Source organism: Anabrus simplex, chromosome 2 (genome assembly GCF_040414725.1).
Source record: "Anabrus simplex isolate iqAnaSimp1 chromosome 2, ASM4041472v1, whole genome shotgun sequence".
Lineage (NCBI taxonomy): Eukaryota > Metazoa > Arthropoda > Insecta > Orthoptera > Tettigoniidae > Anabrus > Anabrus simplex.
The window spans coordinates 225,476,436-225,500,480 of NC_090266.1; the positions used below are offsets into that span (position 1 = coordinate 225,476,436).

Below are 24,045 nucleotides of genomic sequence, written 5' to 3' on the forward strand. Positions count from 1 at the left end.
TCCCGCCTACGTTTGTCCCTGTTCCGTGCAAGGTATCCGACTCTGTTCAGAGCCAGTGACTTTCCGACGATATCAGTCCTTTCAAATCAAGTCGAAAGAGAAGTTGTTGTATATACCACAATATGGTTTAAAATTTAAGAGAAAGCCAAACAGTATTGTAAATACGTGTGGATATAGATTTTGTTCCGATATTGAATAGAATCCTTTTCCTCCTGATTTGATTATTGATAACATTTGGTGACTATGATTCTTGAGAGAAATATGATATCGTATTCAAGAGATTATGAGAGATATTTCATTTTATAAGCCATCAAGAAAGAAGTAGTAAATTAATGGGATTTAAGTTAATCAGATTAAAATAATTATGCCTAATCTTTGAATACATAAATTAGATTAATTTAGAATATTAACGTAAAGATTCATAGGTAAGAGAAGTACGGATTAACGCAAGGGGAATATTTTATTTTTTTAATAGTTGGGAACTAGAAGGAAAATTCTACTCTTACTTCACGTATTTCTCACAAAATATCGTAAAATTTACGGTAATAATTTTCTTTCACACAGAGAAGTGATTTATAAATCTTATGATTTTTTTCGTTCTAATTTTTAGACTTGAGCACTTTTGTGAATTATTTCCTCGGCAGTCAATATAATTCTCAATTTATTTTATATCTTACAAGTTTTCTATCTTCAATAAATCATTCCTCTGACTTTACTGCCAGTTCATAAAATTTAACCTCGTAAAAATTATTGATATTATTATTTTCTGGATAAGCACTGATACAATAAATAGTTTTTGCATTTCTTTCATGCAACCATATTTTATTTCACTTTATCAGTACACCTTGGAGTCATCCACTCAAGTATTATAACTCAATTACATGGATTGTATAGCGTGTGAAATTGCCCCAAGAGGATGTGAATAACGTAACTTTCTTATGGTTATCCCATTTATTTCCGGCTTCACTCGTCACCCAGGCCCATGTTGGTTTCGGCCGGGGTTTAAGACCAGATGCCCTTGGCCACGTGATCTCTGAGATGAAAATCTCGACCCTGAATCGACCAAAAATGGAAACTAAGCCTTCCGTGTGAGAAGTCAGAAGCTAAGGAACTGCGCTAATCACGCCCCACCACCCCCGACACTAAGGGGATGCGAATACGGAGGATTATCGTAAAAGAGCAATATTTTTTGGAGGTATGTGTTTATCGTATGAAAGAGAAGATTAAATATCGTTCCAGTGTACTGGACCCAAAGCAGGACTTTTGACACGAGAAGTGGAAAATATCGAAAGGAAGGGAGACGATTTGTTCTAAGTGATTTCCGACAAAAGAGTAGTGTTACAAAAATTCGGGAAACTTCGGGCTGTGACGACACTGGAGTAAGGAGGAGGGCTGCTTCTCTAAGTGGTTTGTTCGGAGTGGAGATATGGCGTGAAATAACATTAGTAGACGAATAAATTTCAGCTGATCTTTCAAAGGTTGGAAAAAATAGTAATATGATAAAGTTGAAATTCAAGAGGACAAATTGGGAGAAATATTCATTATATGAAGAGGAATTAGGGATTGGAATAATTTGTCAAGTGAAGTGTTCGATGAATGTCCAAGTTCTTTAAAATCATTTAAGAAAAGACTAGGTAAAAAACTTATAGTGAATATGCCACGGGGGTGACAGCCCTAAATGCAGATCAATGCTGAGTGACTGATTGATAGCATTTCGAAATGACCCCACTGGGATTATACTACGGGAAGGTGTTGTGCTTTGTCATCACACAATTTTGGTGCTATAGGAAATTATAATACCTTGTGCACTCTCTGCTACAATGAAGTGAACATAACTTAAAGAATGAAGGAAGCCATGCCGTGACAGTACACTATATTTGTAGCTTGCGTATTGGCATAAATATTTGAATCCGAGAAGAAATTCATCGTAATGCAATATTTTTCTCATATGTCAGTTAGTACTGTTTGCGAATAGAAGCAATTTCCCAGTGATATGCACGATTTTTTAAGCAAAAATTTGCATATTTACGTGATTGTTGATATCGTGATCATAGTAACGAATGAGTGTACAACTTGTAAGTGATTCGTTTTATCGTAAAACCTTCACGGAGAACATTTGATCCTACAAGATTCAATTTCTGTATGTACCTTCAGATATGGAATTTGGAAGATCGACCTACGCTACTCTACTCTACTCTACTCCCATCTGAAGAAAGTCACCTATAATATTTGTTGTATACTCTTTTAATCAATTTTGAATTATTAAAATAATTGCATTTTAGTACATTTCAAAGTAATGAATAATTACATTTCATAAGTGCAGAAAGTCTTGAAGAAAACTTCTAAAAAGGAGAAGAAAATTCAATGTAAAATTTGCATGATTATGGTAGTCATGTAATGAGCATAAACGCTCAAGAACTCGTACATTACCGGAAGAATCTCATTTAATCTTGGAAAGTAATATTTAGCGTCTTCATGCGTCAAGAATTCACGTTTAATTCACGTCTCTGAAACATTCTAACTTGCGGTAGTTCATAAAATCTAGAGTGAAACTTTATGACCGTTAATTGATGCGATGCACTTCGTATTCTTCACTGTTGTAATTAATGTGTATCAATACCGCGGCGCGTGCTTGGGACGAAGTGTCTTTCATATATCACCAACTGAAGAACTTACGTAAAATCTTGCGTAGAAAATAAGGACATGGGAAAGAATTCTCATTATTTTCTGAACTAGGGGAGCAACTTTAATGTTCATTGTCAATGTTATAATAGATCATCATCACCTTATACAATACTGGACAGATTTACTCAAAACTATCATCAAGCAAGGATGTATGCCGATGCGCTAATGAAATGAAACAGCGATTGGTAGCAGAGCATTTATTAATAATTTGAGAAAAATATAGATAAAATCCATGAACAAGATAACGTTCTTCAATTATTGCTCCCTGTCAGTAGTGAAACTGACTGCGTCACTTGTAATGGTGCACATCGTGATCGTATTTTAAGTTGAAGATGGGGATACATTTGGAAGGAATATATCAAGAATGAATACTTCGGTATCAATCAATCAATCACTACTGATCTGTATTATGTTGGAATATTTATGACAATTGTGTTGAATGAATAGAACATAATAGAATGACGCCTTCATCGATGTCTCTGTTGAACTTAGTATGTTTTTCAGTATATAAAATGAGCTACAAGTTGATGCAGGAAAAACTAATAACATAATTTTGTTTCCGATGAACAAATCCAATGTTCTCTCTATATGACCTGAAATATATCAAGCAATTCACATACAGATATTCAAGTACACTTCAGGATAATTCCCATATCCTAAACAATTCTGACATTGAGTGGATGATGGTAAATGTATTCAGTTTCTCTCGGCGATGTATATTTCACTCAGTAATTACCTTGAAACCAGATAGTTCTAAAATATATCCTTCGTTATAAATTTATAAGAAGGCACTGTTGTGTGATTGTGATATTATGTAAACAGGATGAAACACTCTTGTGAAGGGGAAATAGTTTGTTGAGGAAGAGAGAGAGTGTTGTTATGATTATTCGTGTGACTAACCGCTGCTTACAAAGAAGATACCCGAAAATAATTGGATTCGAACAGTAACTGAAGGAATGTACATTTTACCATGGCAGGGGAGCTGTTGTTTATGAGCGTTATATGAATGGAGTAAAGTTTGAGTTTTGCTGTGTAATGGAAAATTAAAAAGACTCGTGCAATATAAATTTCATTGAGCAATAAGTAATTCTTCTGTGGTGTACAGCATACACAAACTCTGTGTATAATACACAGCAAAAGGAATAATGTTCTCCTTTAATTTAAATATTATGAAGTGATTACATGAAGTAGAGAATTCTGAGCAATATAGCTTTTGAATGTTGTATGGGATATACATATTTATAATCCTATTTCAACAGACATCATATGGCGATGCTGAGAAGAGACTGGATGCTGATTTTTACCGTGGAGAATCTTAATTTAATGTTCATCTTGGCACTATAGCAATATTCATTCTTCCTTAAAGTTGTAGTTTCTTGACTGCGAAGTAAATTCGATTCCAAAAGTGTACAATTTGGTCATTGCATTAATGGACGTCGATACTCTATTGGAGCGTAGGTGATACATTCGTAGCCAGAGGACCACATAAAGAATTTCTGTTTATGGGCTCTGAATTTCTTTTCCGCAACTGATGTATTTTGGCACCAATTTTAGAAGCATGGAATAAAAAATACAAATACAAGAATCATAAGATATATGTCCATCCAGAAGAATGTTGTTAACTATATCTTTCACTACTAAAGACAAGGAATAATTTAGTTGCTTGAAAGATACATGTATGTTAATTCTCAGCCAGATGTACGTTAGGAACCTCATCAGATCCACCATCCGTGGAGATAAATATCCTAGGTGTCACTGAAGAACAATACTTGGGAAATGAGGAGTGAGGCACTGAGCCATCGCTTTCCTCACTGATCCAGCTAGTACCACTATTACATATCACTTTGCCAAGACCGTTAAGTGGATAGACGAACCGGCACTCTAAACAGCAGTTTCATTCAATGCATTACAGGGACTGGCTGCATAAGGAATGGCATTACTAGCACATCTTATGCTTCAGTCACTCCTGTATAACCAAAGCCAAGGATAAGACTGAGACAGTCAGAAAAAATATAGTAAAATATTTGGTCCAGCGCGTATCAGGAGAGACAGCACAGTCTGCACAGTGTATCTTACCAGATAAGGATCTGGTCAGAGTGGTACATGTGATTGAGGAAATGATATTCAATGAAAAATTTCGATTTCAATTTTGTATTCTAATGAATAAATGAATTCATTTCAAAAACTGTGAATACCATGCAATTTCTATTTATATATTGATTGGCTGTGAATGGTGAATACAATCCGATGTGGTGACTGATAATTATTTTCTTCATGTGTGAAATTTAATAGATGTTGTGTTGGTGTGTCCAGGACCTAGTTCATCACAACTATGTGTGATTTCAATTATAGAACTGTCGTCAACTACCAAGAAGGTATACTGTAACCATACAAGTTAACAGAACCAAAGTCGCCTTTAATATTTTCAGCTATTCCAACAACGCGTCATTTGTGGCATAAGTACCTCGGATACCGGGAGATAATTTCGCGAACATAAAACTCGACAATTACTTAATAAGTTGATTTGTATTTGTTGAGCATCTTCGAAGGAATTAAAGCTATCGTTCAGCCACTCTGATCACTCTCCCAACTTAGGACGAACCCTGTTGCACATGGCTGGATATCGTGACGAACGTATTAATTATTGTAAAGTATGTGAAATATTTACGATTACTACAATAACGATTTGAGATTTAAAAATAAAGTGAAAATGCAGCCATTAAGTGTTGCTCTTGGTTTCGATTAATTGCTGTTTACAATAACAACCAATGGAAAGTACATGGAATAGCGTTAGGTTATTACATTACTTTCTGAATACAACTGAAATTTAAACAATGAGATTTACATCTATATTTGAATTGAAATTATTTCTCCTTTAAGAATTTGCATGATCATAAAATTGTCGTGTTTCACTTCGTATTTAAATTATCACTGATACGATTATCATCTACGTGACAACTGGTTCTTAATAGTGGATAGTAGCTGACACTTGATCAAATCCTGAGATAGAAGAATGTATGAAACGTAGATTAGTGAGATGTGCGATGAATAGTATCCACGGCAGAATGTATTCTATGGGAATCATTAGCAAGCAGGCATTAGTTTCAACATTGTTTGATTTAATAGCTTGGGTAATTTCAAGAGCAGTCCGCTCATTGACTCGCCGGACTAACAACAACTTCCTTTTGTATAAGGTATACAAATTTACTCGTTAATTTGCGACAAATAATATACTCAATTTTTTCTGTATAAATGCTGTATCTTGAAAATAAATACAGTGTGTTAGTATATCTCACCCTGAAGAGTTATAATAATGCATTGTTCACGATTGTAACCAAGCTTATATGACAGTAAAGAGTACCAGAATACTAAAATCAACACTCGAAGAATGCTCGAAAGCATCGAGGTCCACGCACCAGTGACAAATTCCATTCCATTCTTTGAAAACTTTGTAAAAGTATAGAAACTTCGTGTGGAAAGGAAATTCATCTTCAGGTTGATCATCTACATGAAACTTGGGGTCTCTTGTATGAGGAGGAAGAAAATACATTAGAGTTTACGTCGAATTTGCTCAATTTATCGAAGGCAAGACAATAAAATATGTTAGAAATGTATGTGTTTTGAAGCTCATAAAACTTCTGGATTAAAGTAATGCAAATTGCCTCTCTGATGAGTTTTCATAACATTTCGTTGAACATACAGTTTCTGTCTGCCACAATCTACGAAACAATATTCTTTGAAATATTAACTACACTCAGAAGATTAATTATTGATCTTAAATGATATGAATGAGTACTAACTCTAGATATGCAATGAGGATAATAAAGTAATCCGTTGAGAATGAATGGGAATGAATGGGATGCATTCTTCGGTGTACACGAATATTTATCTTAAAAATTCCATATTGAGTGTGATCAATTAGTGGTGTTCTAAATTTTCTTCTTTACTTTATTCCAACTTAAAAAGGGAGGACAACACTGTCTCCCTTTCTACTATTTTTATTCAATGAAATACCAATTAGATAACTCTCCAGGTTGACACTATAATACACATCATATCAAGTGCTCTTGATGGATCGCCTGGGTGCTCATGCCACTCTAGTCTTGTAGCAGCACTCCCAATTAGATACAGGAAGGTGCTGAGCACAAAGTTCCATAATGTCAACCACATGTAAATAAATTCCTTGAAATACACGTAAACTGTCATTCAGTCATTCATTCCAAGAAATCCATTGTAATTTTTCGGAATTCCAACAGAACCCATTTGTGGGAGAAGATTACCCGCGATAAATTTCTTTGCTTGACATTAAAATGTTACACAATCTGGTAGTACGTGATGTAAGAATCCTAAAATTCAGTAAATATATATTATAACCGTTATGGCAATGTTGTCCACATACTATGAGGTGCGGGTTATGTTCGCAGGGCAAGTACTACCCGAAGAGCGACGTGTGGTCGTTTGCCGTGACCCTGTGGGAGATCCTCATGTTCTGCGGACAGCAGCCCTTCGCGGAGCTTACCAACGAGCAGGTGGTGGAGAACTGCAACCACTGGTACCAGAATGATGGCTTGCAGCGGTATTTGGCTCGGCCGCCGGCCTGCCCTCGCGAGATCTACGACCTCATGGGCGAGTGCTGGAAGCGACACGAGGCCGACCGACCGCGGTTTGGCGAGATTCACCTTTTCTTGCAGAGGAAGAACCTTGGCTATGTCCCGGCTAATGGCTAGTAACACGAGAGGAGGGCCCGAGTTCGCAGAGAACAACTTGTTTCTTCACGGACAGAACTTGGGCTGCGTGCTAAACAGCGCAAAATATTGCGAACAAACAGCTTAGGGCCTGAAAGATCGAAATGTATTTGCAGTGAGAGAAGGAACTGGGTTTCATCCAAATCCATTGAGGAGTAACTTTCTATGAGCTACCTTTATACGTGTGGATTCATACATCAGGTAATTTTGAGATTTCCTACTGATTTGATATTGAGTATTATAAGTTGTTCAGTAAAAGTAATCTGCCGATAACCAGGATTTTATGATTATACATATAAACTGATAGTGGACAGTCCTGGTTTATGACATGTGGTTGGATTGTTGTGTTAGTGAGTGAGTATGAACCAAGTGAAATTTCAAGATGGTGCAGAAGAACTAGGTTTCATCAACTCGCTACAGCAGAGGAATTGCAACTAGAATGAAATGAAACTAGTTATAAGTTCTATTTAAAACAAATCATTTTGAATGTAAGTCAAAAAACGTTAGAGTGTATATTTCATTGTGCCAACGTCTAATATAAGAATTTAATGAACAGTCTGATAAGAAACAATCACATAAATAAAAAGTGTTGTTGTATAGGATGTTGATCATATAGTAAAATTATTTTTCACATCTTCTCTATAACCATTCACTCTAGTGTCTTCTCTTGCGATGATGTGTGGTGATGATAGTGACTTTATAACCCGAGTGTCTTTTCTTCATCAACAGAATGTGTAAGTAAAGCTCCACACGTGGTTACTTTGAAACCTGGACTTGTGTGTCTTAAACTTCATTATATGCTCTGTTAGTAAGGCTGCAGGTGTCTCTACTTCGTGATAACATCTGTAAGCACGTTAAATGTAAATAAGTCATTTTTTGCACTGAGAAAAATAATTATATCACGTATATTTTATTGGTTTCTTAAAACCATATTATATAATTATTAAAATAGCAATATAGGTCAATAACGTTGGCACCGTATGATGTAAAACTGAGATTACATTTTATCATTCATGAAAAGGAAGTATGTTTGGAAAAGTCTAGCTCAATTTTTAAATGTACGGTTCTTGGTAATACGTGGAGATATGTGTGACTTTCCTTCTCTATTGCCTATCAGTTTCTCAGTGGAAACTACAGTTGAGTATTTCGTTGGAATAATCTGGACGGATGTGTTCACTTGTGAATGTGTTCTGAAAATAATCACGTAATGGTGTATGAATCATAAGACAATTTATCATACAGTTTAAACATTCTTCTGGGTCTCTACCAATATCGTTACTTATTTGTAATGGTTGTGATAAATTAGTACTAATATGCTTACAATATTTAAATAATGGTAAAAAAGAATTAATTCATAATTATGTGATTGTGACCTGAACCCAGAAGATATGATTATGTGAACTCGTCAAGGCAGAAATATATAAAACAAATTCCAGAATAATGGTGAACATATCTTTGAAACTTTTGATTGCCAGCATTGTTTGATGTTAATTTGTATTATTGATGTGCTTAATCCCAGATTGTATTCATGTATACATGCCCAAGTATCTTTAGATATTTTGTGATGTTGTTGCTGAGAGGACTTACCGGTTAGCCATTTTGTTTATGCGCTCCTGCATCGAATGCACATCTTCTGATTTACCACGAAAAGCCTTAATACACATAAACTGGATTCGTGTTGCTCGGTAATCTTCATTTTTCTTCACGAACATATGTTTGTAATAACAGATCTCCTACTCTTTTATAAAATGTCTATGGCAGAGGAGAATATTCCAATTTCAGAACAATGTGAAGTAAATCTACTGCATTACATATGTCTTTAGTAAAATACCTGTATTACATGATTACTACCTGCTGCCAACATAAATTTTTCTGGATATCTGTAAAACACAACTGAAACGTGTGATCTTGGAAATATCAGTTATTAGGATCACCTACGATTCATTATTTTAATTTCGAATAACACAATTACTTAATCTCTTGTCAGACATCAACAGCCATTTGAGAACTTGAGAGCACTTGATTACCATTCATGCGTGATAAGATATGCTTCACTGAATACGTCAAGTAGTTTCCGGTTCCAACTTGAAGGAGGTCTACCACAGTGTGCACGGAGTTTGTTACTCTGCACTTATTTGAAATGTTATGTTAAAAGAAATATAATATCAAAGCTGGGCTTCCTACTATGTGGTTTTGCAAGGAATAGATGATTAATGAAAGAGAGTAATTTTAACATTAGGTCGTTCTAAAATGCATTACCAAGTATGTAATAGGCATAGAAGTTTTAGAGAATAATAAAAATACCCAAAAAGTTAAACTCAGTTATGAGGCAAAGCTGGTAGTATGCTTGTGCTCGGACACTACAGGGGTAGTGATAGAATATACTCAAGATAGCTGTTACCTTTCATGAGATGATACCTATTTTCTACATGGTCTATTCTAAGATTATGTGAAAGAAAGACTGTTTCTATTGTCTTACTGATAATATGTATATATTAATTAACCTAATAATGTTATTACTTCCTTTTAATTAACTCCGCCCAAGAGAAAAAAAAGCATTGTTTGAAACACTTTGGTATAACTGCACAAGGGTTGTAATGCAAAGTGGTCAGTTCTTAATGTTAATTTAAAAATACAAAACTAACAATTCTAAAAAAGCAGTTAATATCTTATAGAGAAATAAACGAAATTTCTAGTTCCCTGCATATCTACTCTTAGTCTGTAGATAACGTAACTAATTTTGCTCGATCTTCGAGCAAAATACTCTTGTGTACAGATGTGTTTCGAAGTACATACATGTGTTAAACACTTCAGTGAAATAAAACATTAAAAATATATATATTTTATTTATATCATATTAATGAAAGTGGCTTCATTATTTAGATTAGTATATAGCCACTTTTTATTTGCTTGAAGTTTTAACTTCGGTGGTAAGTTTAACGGGATCAACAAGTGGATATTTTTAAACATTGGTAAGTGACGCATATGTGCAAATTACGAAATATATAAAAATACTTACTTATTTTGTATATAAAAGTAACTCTGCAATCATGGCATATTTGTCTTCTTCCCGCATATTATGGAGGAAACTCTTGAATATGGTTGCTATTTCGCATGTGCTGACTTACGCTCAATGTTTGTAAATGACCACACTCTTTTATTGGCCACAATTTCCGCCTTTTTATTATGAAAATATCCTATTAGTGAGTTGTACATAATAATATATGAAAATGCAAATAAAGCAGACGAACTAATTTGACGAAACCCCAAATAATATCCATTTTATCACTGTTCATTAATTTACATAAACGTGAGGTGTAACATAATACTATTTTTTTCTATGGCCTACCGTGGGTTAATAATTTCCCTATTTCTAATACTTGCTGTGTATGAGAGAGAGTTCGTATAACTCTCCCCATTGCCACACGACAATCAGGTGCAGTGGAAGTGGTACGTCAGTACATGTAGATGCTAGTCACTCGATATTTAAATGTTCTTCTTTTTCTTCTAACAATTATTTCCTTCACCTAAGTTGGTAATAAATACCTCTTATCACAACTGCCCATGCAGACAGATTCTGTAGATAAATGGTGTTGGTTTCTAGAAACACCCGATCTAAATTTTAAATAAATTAATTATAACCATCCCTGTGGATACAGTGAAATGTTTGTTTCTAAATGTTTTACGTACAATTTATAAAGCATAATGGTACTTGACTGTAAATAAATGTCTTATTTGTTCATTCCATTGATCATTTGTGTTTAAGGGCCATCGAAGAACGTGTTGTCATTCTTGGAAAAAGTCATGTGGTTTTAGTATTTAACATTTAAGTATATTTATGTACATTAGGGCCTACTCACGTCATAAAAGTTTCAGATACATATATTAGGTATTGATGATTAAATATAATAAAAGTTATGTTATATTTGTAATGTGTAATTTGTATCAATCCCATTTTCATAATTTGTACTGTATAGAGAGGATCATGTCTGCTGTGTAAAGAGAGAGTGAATGAAAACATTATTGTAACGTATCACGTGATTACGTCAATAATGAATAAAATAAAATTACTTTTAACTTTATTTTGCATGTTTTTTCATCTAGACATATCACGTTATAAAGACCTAGGAAGACTACCACATGCACTATTTTACAACATAGTTATATATGAAGGTGCCATAAATGAACTTACACTGAAATGCTTTTTGTATTCCTGAATGTCGATAAATAAATGTGTTGACAAATATCATGGCTGTTGCATCTTTTATTTCTAGAAGTATGTGTATTAGAAGATAGAATGCCTTGAAAGATATATTAAGTTTGTGATAAACGCTCCGAGATGTTCTTTTATAAGGGTCTTAGAGATGCATTAATTGAAAATCCAATCCTTCCTCATGCCAACCACGGAAATTGTATTTATTTTACTAAATTAAGTAGCTCCAACCATCCCAGTATATTATTTAAAAAAATTGATCCATTCAAAACGAGTACATTACCTCTAAATCCTTCATGCTATGATTATAGCACTGACCGTCCGGCTCCTTGGCTAAATATCATCTTGCTGCTCTTCGGTTCAGGATGTCTCTGGTTGGATTCTCGGCCAAGCTGAGAGTTTTAACTGCATATGGTTAATTTCCTAGCTCGGGGGATGGGTATTAATGTTCATACTAACACAACCCTTTTCAGCTATGTACGACAGAATACACAACCTTAAAAAACACCAGACAATCACGCAATAGTGAATATATTCAATCACATGAGGTTGATTTCAGGAAGACTTTCCGGCCGTTATATGAGTTCATATCCACATAAATTGCCGGCCCCAGTAAAGTGGGAAAAAGGCCAGGTAGAAGAAGAGTGCAATAGCACTGACCAGAGTGGTATATAAATATATCGGCCTAGTATTCACGTTGGCTTGACTGTTCTTTAAATGAACTACCGTGGCTCTCCAGTTCACCTCAATGAAAATACTCTCGTGTGGCAGCTACACTAATAACCTTATCACCGCTTTCATAATAACATAAACAAGTATGTGTATAGACACTAAAATATAGAACTGACATAGTGCAACATGTGCGCTGGGCTGTTCACTACGACGTTGAAGGTCTCAAATAAACAATAAAGATGAAATAATATTGGGATTAACTCTACCATTTAATTCCATGAATATTTCTTTTTAAAATATCACGCTAAGAAAGAGCTGGAATGCGTGTTGCATATCATATTCACTACAGGCCAGCATAACCTGGTTTATACTTGGTTCGACTTAGACCGGTCAGCGGCGGTTTTACATTTCATAGCTGTCCGGTCTTGACCCTGAGTATACCAGGGCTTGTGAAACAACAGTGTGTAGCTAAAAGAATGCAGCCAAATGCAGCATTCCAGTATCATATATATAATATGGATAAATACAAACAGAACGTATTTACAAATTAGTCGAGGGATTTCATTATAAGAGACCAATTCCTAAGACTTTTGGACAATTTTTGGATGTTTCCTTCGTTCTGGTATAAAATTAAAATTTCGTCCTTGCGTGGTACTAATTCGTAAGGAATGATATAAACTATGTCCACGGTAATTTGTCATTTCTTACTCGTTATAGTACAGTTATATTAATGTTATTACGGGGGGAAACCATTCATGTTCTAAACGACTTGATCTTCTATTCTCACCGTGTTGGAAATAATTATTTTAATTAATGACTAGTGCATAATTATCGCCAGGTCTAGGAAACCAGGGATAGTATCCGGGAGTATTCATCACACTGTTCATGCGTTCCTCGCAATCTGCAGGCCTTCAGTCTTAGCATCGGTCGTTTGGTAGGGTTTGTTTGTTTGAATAATAATTGCAAAATATATTCTCACACATAATGGGAATTAAAACAGAGGAAAACGCCATACCATATGATTATATTTTTGTTGTGGTGGTGCGACTCGACGGCAAACAAAGAAAATACTTGAAAAGACAGATTTGTCACAGACAGAAAAAGACCGAATATAAACAGACTCGGCTTGATCTTTCATATTTAGTTGTAGTATACAATACTGCTTTACAGGAACGTTTGATGATTCGCCTGAATTACCGGGCGTCCGACTATTTCATTTAACCTATGGTCTCCATAATCGCTCATGCAAGGCTCTAATATTCACTTCAGAAAAGTTCAATAATAATAATAATAATAATAATAATAATAATAATAATAATAATAATAATAATAATAATATTGAAAGTTTATTTGCAGGATATCCATGCTAAAGGGTATAAAATGTAAAGCAAGTGACATTGAAATATTGAATGAATGTATATTTTAGTTTATGACAATGCCATTGCGTTAAGAATGTTGAACACTCTTATCTCAACGAAGTACAAAGAAAAAGAGTGTTATCAAGAAAATGAATCGGATCAAGCACGGCAGAATTATTAAAGGAATTCCTTCATAGTATACTGGAACAGAAAGAGTGTGATTTCAAACGTAGTGCTGATGTCATTTAAGAAATCTCTAGGTAAGTATACTATGTTAACAGCTGTGGGATTGGGAACCAAACAACTCAAGCAGAAGTCTCGCTATGTCACCATGAGCAGCCAAGACTATTTTGAAGGTAAGTTCGTAGTCTATATATTTTTTGAACGACCAAGTTATTAAAATATTGTACAATATGTACAATTCCTAGGAAACGGGACTGACGTCTATTGATTACTTCGTGTGATGATTTGGTAAATCTATGGCTCTGCCCATACATTCTAGAAGTAAATGTGATGGAGAAAAAGCTGCTACAACTGTGAAGCTATGGCAGCAGTGAGTGGCTCACATGTTCAACATATTTATTGATAGAACACCTTTGCTTCTTTGAAATGAACGGTGTTGACCCCGAACACCCCATAATAGACAGTGTTAGCATCAGATTTAGGTCTCGGATTTTTGAACAATGTTACTTTCTCGGTGTGGTCGCTCTTATACTTGAGTAAAGTCAATGAATGGATTCAATACTGGGAACTAGATGACGTAGACAATAGTTAAATACACGAAGGGCGTACTATATTGTTTTGCACTTTGTTTTTGTACGTCCTAGTATGGTTCACATTACACTCTTGAATTTGGTGACGTGTAACTAGTGTCTTCTTCCACCGTTTTGTACCAGCACACACACAGGGGCCAATTAATGCACTCGTCATATCCATTTCATGAAAACACTGTCAGCGTAGGAGCAGAAAGCCTGGAAAGGAACCGGCAGGGACAGCTCTATACACTTGGTTCTTATGAAAAGAAGGCGTGACCACTGCAGTAATTCATCGGCAATTGGTGACAGTCGGTGGAGAACATTCGCCGTCACGCAAAACAGGCAGGTGGTGAAAGACACTCACGTCGGTGGACAAGGGAACCAGTTCTGGAAGGAATGTGACAGTGTCAACACCAACCAACATTGCCTGGGTCGAACAGGCCATCCAAGGAAACAAATGTATCACATTTACGGAAATGGAGGCAGCCACGGAAATGAGAAAAACACCCTGCACGGCCACTTACAGTTGGGGAAATGTCATCCACGTGGGTGCCTAGACTCTTGTCTGCAGACGTAAAGCAGAGGCGTGTGGACGTGTGCAGAGAACTTTTGCAACGTCATGATCAAGACCCTGTCGACTTCATGGCTAGGCTTGTGACTTGTGTTGAGACATGGCTCCATTACCATGAAGTGTAAAACAATACAGTACGCCCCTCGTATGTTTATTCTAAAATGTTAGTTGATCTCATTCAATGAACTCAGGGTTACTATATGGAAATGTTGTTGTCTGGTAGCTTCCAATCCTATTGACCTCTCGAAATGAGTGTGATACTTGATCCCACTGCAGATATTCGGACAACGGTGAAAAGACACCCTACTTGTTTATTTTCATCTTGTACTCCTTACCGAAGACTTCATCCATACCATTCAGCAACTTCTCGAGTTCATCTGCAGTCTCAGATAAAATAACAATATCATCGGCAAATCTCAAGGTTTTATTTCCTCTCCTTGGACTGTGATTCCATTTCCAAATTTCTCTTTGATTTCCTTTACTGCCTGTTCTATGTAAACATTGAAAAGGAGAGGGGACAAAATGCAGCCTTGCCTCACTCCTTTCTGGATTGCTGCTTCTTTTTCAAAGCCCTCGATTCTTATCACTGTTTTTATACAGATTGTAGATAATTCTTCGTTCTCGGAATCTGATCCCTATCATCTTCAGAATCATAAATAGCTTGGTCCAATCAACATTATCGAATGCCTTTTCTAGATCTACGAATGCCATGTACGTGAGCTTGTCCTTCTTGATTCGACCCTCTAAGATCAGACGTAAAGTCAGGATTGCTTCACGTGTTCCTACAATTCTTCTGAAGCCAAATTGATCTTCTCCCAACTCAGCTTCAACTTGTTTTTCCATTCTCCTGTAAATAATGCATGTTAAAATGTTGCAGGCATGAGATACTAAACTAATGGTGCGATAGTTTTCACACCTGTCAGCATCGGCTATCTTGGAAATAGGTATAACGACATTCTGCCTAAAATCAGATGGGACTTCTCCTGTCTCATTCATCTTACACACTAAGTGGAATAACCTTGTCATGCTGGTTTCTCCTAAGGCAGTCAGTAATTCAGAGGGAATGTCATCAATTATAGGTGCCTTGTTCCTATTTAGGTCACTCACAGCTCTGTCAAACTCTGACCTCAAAATTGGGTCTCCCATTTCATCAGCATCAACAGCTTCTTCATGTTCCAGAACCAAATTATCTACATCTTTACCTTGATACAACTGTTGGATATGCTCCTGCCATCTTTCTGCTTTGTCTTCTTTCCCTAGAAGTGGTTTTCCATCTGAGCTCTTAATATTCATACGCCTAGATTTCCTTTCTCCAAAGGTTTCCTTGATTTTCCTGTATGCAGCATCTACCTTTCCCAGGAATATACAGCCTTCGACATCCTTGCACATCTCCTTCAGCCATTCTTCCTTAGCTACCTTGCACTTTCTATCCACTTCATTCTTTAATCGCCTGTATTCTTTTCTGCCCTCTTCATTTCTAGCATTCTTGTATTTTCGTCGTACATCAATCAGGTCTAGTATCTCCTGAGTTATCCACTGATTCTTAGTTGATATTTTCTTCCTTCCTAACATTTCTTCAGCAGCCCTACTGACTTAATTTTTCATGACTCCCCACTCTTCCTCTATAGTGTTTCCTTCGGCCTTTTCATTTAGTCCTTTTGAAACATGTTATTAAAGGAATTCCTTCATAGTATACTGGAACAGAAAGAGTGTGATTTCAAACGTAGTGCTGATGTCATTTAAGAAATCTCTAGGTAAGTATACTATGTTAACAGCTGTGGGATTGTGAACCAAACAACAGTTGTTCCTTGAAACAATCCCACACACTCTTTTCTTTCAACTTGTCTAGACCCCATCTTTTTGCATTCTTTCCTTTCTTCATTTTCTTCAACTTCATATGGCATTTCATGACCAACAAGTTGTGGTCAGAGTCCACGTCTGCTCCTGGGAAAGTTTTGCAATCCAACACCTGGTTTCTGAATCTCTGCCTAATCATAATGAAGTCTATTTGATACCTTACAGTGTCTCCAGGTCTCGTCCACGTATACAGCCGTCGTTTGTGGTGTTTGAACCAAGTATTGGCGAGGGCTAAATTATGATCAGTGCAGATTTCAACCAGCCGACTTCCTCTTTCGTTCCTTTGTCCCAATCCATGTTCTCCTACTGTACTACCTTCTCTTCCTTGGCCTACCACTGCATTCCAGTCTCCAATCACAATTAGATTCCCGTCTCCTTTTACATATTATATTAAATCTTCTAGCTTCTCATATATTCTTTCGATTTCTTCATCATCCCCTGAACTAGTAGGCATATGGACCTGCACTATTGTGGTGGGCATTGGTTTGGTGTCTATCTTGACGACAATAATTCTTTCACTACGTTGGTCGTAGTAGCTTACCCGCTGCCCTATTTTCTTATTCATTATTAAACCGACTCCTGCATTTCCCCTGTTTGATTTTGTGTTGATAATTCGGTAGTCGCCTGTCCAAAAATCTTGTTCTTCCTGCCAACGTAATTCACTTATACCAACTACATCTAACTTTAGCCTATCCATCTCCCTTTTCAGATTCTCTAACCTACCACAACGATTCAAACTTCTAACATTCCACGCTCCGACTCGCAGAATGTCAGTATCCATCTTCCTGATGATCGCCCCTTCTCGTGTAGTCCCCACCCGGAGATCCTAATTGGGGGACTATTTTACCTCCGGAATATTTTACCCGGGAGGAAGCCATCATCAGTACATCATTCATACAGAGAGAGCTGCATGTCCTCGGGAGGTAGTTACGGCTATAGTCTCCCGTTGCTTACAGCAGTGGAGCAGTATCAACACAGCTAAGACATGTTGAGTATTATTACAAGGCAGTATCAGTCAATTATCTAGACTGCCGCCCTTGCAACTACCGAAAGGCTGCTACCCCCCTTCCGATGAACCATTCGTTAGTCTGGTCTCTCAACAGATACCCATCCGATATGGTTGCACATGCGCCTCGGCTATCTGCATCATTGGGACACACAAGCCTCCCCACCGCGGCAAGGTCACATGGTTCGCAGAGCAATTAAAATGGGGTTAAATTCTATTAATTAGGTAGTGATATCTCAAAAACTTAAGATGTTACAGACGTGAGATTTGGTATTTGGAATCTTCCTTAAAATAAAGCAATACATATTTTTTGTTTTCGGAGATGCACTTAAAGGTGGGAGGGTAGGGGGAATTGAAAAATTTGTTGAATTATTTGTATGAAGACACTATCATCTCAAAAACGAAGGATTTTGCACACGTAGATAATTGGTATTTGGAATCTGGTTTAAAAGTAAATAAAACGTATTCTCGGAAAATCCAATGAAGAGGGGGCGGGAGGTGAAGGGAAGTGAAAACATTTATGTTTTTATGGGGTAACATATCTCAAGCCCAAAGGTAACAGACGTGCACATTGGTATTTGGATCACCTTTAAAAACAAAGATAAAACGCATTTTTGAGGGAAAGTCATCTTGGGGGGGGGGGGCGGGGGTGAAAAGGAGCTGAATTCCTTTTATGAGGATACATATCTCAAAAGTGAAGATGTTACAGTCGTGATAATTCATATTTAGAAGATCCTTTACTAATAAGGAAACAAGTATTTTACCGGAAAATTCCCTTCAGGGTTGGGGGGGGGGATGTGGCTGAAAGGAAGTGAAAAAAAAAGTGAGTTCATTTTATGGGGATACTTATATCTCAAAACTGAAGGTAACCGACGTTAACACTGGTATTTGGAATTTCCTTTAAACATAAAATAATATGCCTTCTTTTTCTTTGGGGGGGAGGGGGTAAATCAAATTAACGGCGGTGGGGTGAAAGAAAAGTTGTGACCAATTGATTTTAGTGTTCATAATATACTTATTCTGATCATAAACCGATCATTTTTTCATCTTTCCTGGGTTCGTTTTCAAGAGCCATCTTTTCCTTTGGAGAACATTAAGTTAGATTACAGTAGATTCCCCTTTCATATAAATAAAAATTTAAATACATTTGAAATAAACGATTAGAATGAAATTGACCGTGCAATTTTTACCTCTATAATAAGGTTAATAATGCACGGAAGTGTATCATTCGTATCGCCAGGAATCCCGCGCACTTGCCTACGAGCGACAATGGTGCTGGTCATATTTTCAGCAATGACAATGGCAACAGATGTAGTTTACTGCCAAGTAGTGGTCTTGCATCTTGCTGTGGGGTCCACAGCATAAACAACAACAACAGCAGAAATAATAATAATAATAATAATAATAATAATAATAATAATAATAATAATAATAATAATAATAATAATAATAATAATAACAATGTACTGGACCGTCGTCAAGATGTACGGACCGCGCTGGAAAACGGGTCCTGGCCGGGTAATGCCTACGAATGCAATCCGGCAGCGGGTTCAGTATCGCCAAGGCACCCAAGACGACACCACGACGGATCTCCTCAAGGATTTGATCCATATTAAAAATGCTTATAGCAAAAGATGGCAAAGATTTAGGGACCCAACTGACTGGGTGGACTATCTGGACCTAGCCCGGGAAGTACGAAATCGATTGCTGGAAAGGAAGATTGGAAAATAGGAGGAACTTTGCCGTAATCTCTCAGAAAACGAGTCCGATCGCGAATTTTTGCGGATTCTCTCAGAAAACGAGTCAGATCGCGAATTTCGGCGGATTATATATAATACGTTAAGCATTCAATTATTAATTTCATTATAATACCGTCTTGCTAGTCTACATATATAAAATAACTTGTCCTGACTGACTGACTGACTGACTGACTCATCATCGCCGAGCCCAAACTACTGGACATAAAGAAAATATATTTTGGGGATACATTCATATTTATATGTAGGTGCTCGCTAAGGGAGGATTTTTGGATATTCCGTCGCTAAGGGGGTGAAAAGGGGCGGGTGAATATTTAAAATGGGGATTTCTATATCTCAAAAACGTAAAAATTTACAGATTTAAAAATTAGTATTCTGAATCTCCTTTAAAAATAAACAGGAATTTTTTTCTTCGGAAAATCCCACTAAGGGGCGTGAAAATGGGGCAAAAGGGGTTGAACACCTTTTATGAGGAGGCTTATATCTCAAAAACTGAAGATGTTGCAGACGTGAAAATTGAAATTTGGAATCTCCTTTGAAAATAAGGAAACACTTATTTTTGTGTTTTTGAATAATCCGATGAATAGGGGGTGAACAGGAGTGACGAAGGGGGTGAATTTTTAAAAAGACTATACCTGCAAATTATCTCAGACAGATTTGAAAACTGGTATTTGGGATTTCCTGTAAAAGTACAGAAACAAATTTTTTCCGGAAAATCCACTTAGGGGGAACTGAAAAATGGGGTAAACTTTTAAAATTAGCGAATCAACAGTATATCTCAAAAACCTAACTTGTTGCAGACCTGAAAATTGGTAGTAAAACTAAGGAAACACGTATTCTTTTGTTTTCCGAAAAAATCTTAACGGGGGAGGGGATGAAAAAATTGAAAAATTACTTGAATTATTTGTATGAATAATACCAAAAATTCTAAATATGTTACAAACATGAAAACTGGTATTTGGAATCTCCATTAAAAATAAAGAAACACGCATATTTTAGTGGGGGAAACCAACTTAACGGGCGGGGGTGGAGTGATAGAGGATTTGAATTATTTTTATGAGGATACTTACATCTCAAAACCTGTAGCCCGCCTGGTGGCCATGATCGTTAAGGAGCTGAAGTCTAAACGGTCTGACACCGAGGTAAGCCTGTTCGAGTCCCATTGGTCGAGAACATTTTCGCCTTCAGAATGTTGGCTGGCAGGGTAGGGGATGTGGTGGTATACAATTTCTAATCAGTAGATTGCGTTGCAAAAGCCTGGATTAAATTCCAAACCTCTCCGCAGTGCTCATATACAGTGAGGGCATATGGCGCTGTTGATGGTGATTCGTCCGTCGGATGGAGACTTTAAGCTTTGAGCAGACCCATTGGTGCTATTTGACAGGAGTAGGCTATGTGCCGGCACTGGATTTCACCCTCTCATACTTCATATATCACGTCATTCATTTCATCTCATTAACTCCTCTGATGAGGTTGACGTCAGGAAGGGCAACCGGCCCCGTAGGGAAACGGGGCAAGGGTTGGACAAACAACAACAACAACTTATATATCAAAAACTGAAGATGTTAGACGCACGAACATGTATATTTGGAATCTTCCTTCATAGTAAAGAAACACGCGTTCTTTTGTCTATGGAAAATACACTTAAGGGGGCGAATGAATTGAAAAATTAGTTGAATTCTTTGTGTGAGGATACTTACATCTCAAAAAAATAAAATTTTGTCTCGCTCCGTGGCTAAGTAGTTAGCGTGCTGGCCTTTGGTCACAGGAGTCCGGGTTCGATTCTCGGTAGGGTCGGGAATTTTAACCATCATTGGTTAATTTCCCTGGTGCGAGGGCTGGGTGTATGTGTTGTCTTCATCATCATTTCATCCTCATCACGACGTACAGGTCGCCTTCGGGAGTCAAATCAAAAGACCTTGCACCTGGCGAGCCGAACCCGTGCTGGGATCTGCCGGCACTAAAAGCCATACGCCATTCCATTTTACATTATATGTCACAAACTGAACATGCTAGAGACAAGAAACTTGGTATTTGGAAAGTCCTTTAAAAATACAAGAACCTGCACTTTTTTGTTTTTGGAGAGGGCACTTAACAGGAGGTGAAAGGTGGTGAAAAACAGTTGAATTATTTTTTGTGAGGATACTCATGTCTTAAAAACTGAAAATGTTACAGACGTGAAAATGGATATTTGGAATCTCCTTTAGAAATAAGGAAACACATACTTTTTTTTTGGAAAATACACTTGGTAGGGGGTAGGGGAAGGACTGATCAATGGGTGGAATTCTTTTTATGGGGATACTTATATATATCTCAAAAACTGGATATGTTACAGGTGTGGGAATATGTATTTGGAATCTCCTTTAAAAATATAGAAACATGTATTTATTTTTTGACTTGAGAGAAGAGTGTTTCTCGCATGTAAAGTTCTATGTCGCATGGTCGTCTTAGCCCCAGTAGGTAATACCACAAACTTTGTTTACAAAGAATTTCTGGGGTAAATGAAACTCATCTTTTGGGTGTGTTTTTATACCTTAGGAATTTTCAGATAGTCTCTTAGTACAATGATGAGGAACGATTACTCTGATCAAATTACGAAATCCACGCGAGCGAAGCCGCGGATAATTGATAGTCTATATGTATAAAATAACTTGTTCTGACTGACTGACGGATTCATCATCGCCGAGCCAAAACTACTGGACATAAAGAAATTAAATTTTGAGGATACATTCGTATTAACATGTAGGTGCTCGCTAAGGGAGGATTTTTGGATATTCTGTCGTTAAGGGGGGTGGAAAGGGGGATGAATTTTAGAATGAGGATATCTATATCTCAAAAACCTAAAAGGTTACAGACGTAAGAACTTGTATTTGGAATCTCTTTTAAAAATAAAGAGACTAGTATTTTTTTTTCGCAAATCCCATTAACGGGGGTGAAAAAAGGGGGTAAATGGGTTGAACACCTTTTACGAGGAGACTTATATTTCAGAAACTTAATATGTTACAGAGATAAAAATCGAAATTTGGAATCTCTTCTGAAGATAAACAAACACGTATTTTTGTGTTTTTGGATAATCCGAAGAATAGGGTGTGAACAAGAGTGACAAACGGGGTGAATTTTTAAAAGGAATATCTGCAAATTATCTCAGACACGTAACATATTACAGATCTGAAAACTGGTATTTGGAATCCTGTAGAAGTAAAGAAACCATAAATACTTTTTTCGGAAAATACACATAAGGGGAACTGAAAAAGTAGGTGAATTTTTGAAATTAACGTATCTACAGTATATCTCAAAACCTTAACAGGTTGCAGACGTGAAAATTGGTACATTGAATCTCCTTTAGAAATAAGGAAACACGTATTCTTTGGTTTTCGGGAAAATTCCTTAACGGGGGAGGGGGGAGGGTGTTAAAGAATTGAAAACTTAGTTGAATTATTTTTATGAGAATGTATATGTATATATACCCAAAATCTAAATATGTTACGAACGTGAAAACTGGTATTTGTAATGTCATTTAAGAGTAAAGAAACACATATTTGGTGGGGAAAACAACTTGGTGGGGGGGGGGGTGAAATCAGAGATGAAATCCTTTTACGAGGATACTTATATCTCAAAACTGAAGATTTTTATAGTCGTGATAATTGGTATACGGAAGGTCTTTTAAAGAAACGGGTATTGTTTGTTTGTTGGAAAATTCACTTGAGTGAGGATTGTGAAAGTAAGTGAAAACATTGAATTCTTTTTCTGGAGAAACTTATATCTCAAAACAGAAGCTTACAGACGTGGAAATCGGTATTTGGAATCTCCTTTAAATATAAGGGAACACGCATTTTCTGGGTGGGGGAAACCAACTTAACGGACGGGTTATGAGTGAAAAAGGAGTGAATCCTTTTCATGAGGATACTTATATCTCAAAAACTGAAGATGTTACAGACATGAAAATTTGTATTTAGAATTTTCTTTCAAAACAAAGAACATGTGATCTTTGGTCTTTGGAAAATCCACTTAACGGGGTGAATTAATTGAAAAATTGTTTGAAAACATTGTATGAGGATAAATATATCTCAAAAACTAAAGATGTTACACACTTGAAAATTAGTATTTGGAATCTCCTTTAAAAATAAAGGAACTCGAATTTTGGGGGAGAAATGAACTTGGGGGCTGGGGCGGTGAAAAAGGAGTTTAATTTTTATGAGGATCCATGTACCGGTACCAGTATCTCAAAACTGAAGATGTTACAGTCGTGATAATTAGCGTTTGAAAGCTCCTTTATAAATTAAGAAACAATTATTTTTAGTTTTCGGAAAATTCACTTAAGGGGGAGGCTGAAAGGAAGTGAAAAAATTTAATTCTTTTTATGGAGAAACTTAAATCTCAAAAACGTAAGGTTAGACACGTGGGAGTTTGTATTTGGAATATCCTT

At 36.6% G+C, this 24,045-nt stretch overlaps 1 protein-coding gene across 1 annotated transcript in view; it reads left to right on the top strand.

Moving 5' to 3' along the window:
* LOC136863499 (discoidin domain-containing receptor 2) overlaps positions 1 to 7,951 on the top strand; it is a 770,412-nt gene extending 762,461 nt beyond the window's left edge. The window contains exon 15 of the mRNA XM_068225966.1: positions 7,110 to 7,951. Within this exon, the coding sequence (XP_068082067.1) occupies positions 7,110 to 7,412 (303 nt within the window). The 3' untranslated portion in view covers positions 7,413 to 7,951. The remainder of the gene's footprint in view (positions 1 to 7,109) is intronic.
* The last annotated feature ends 16,094 nt before the right edge of the window (positions 7,952 to 24,045 follow it).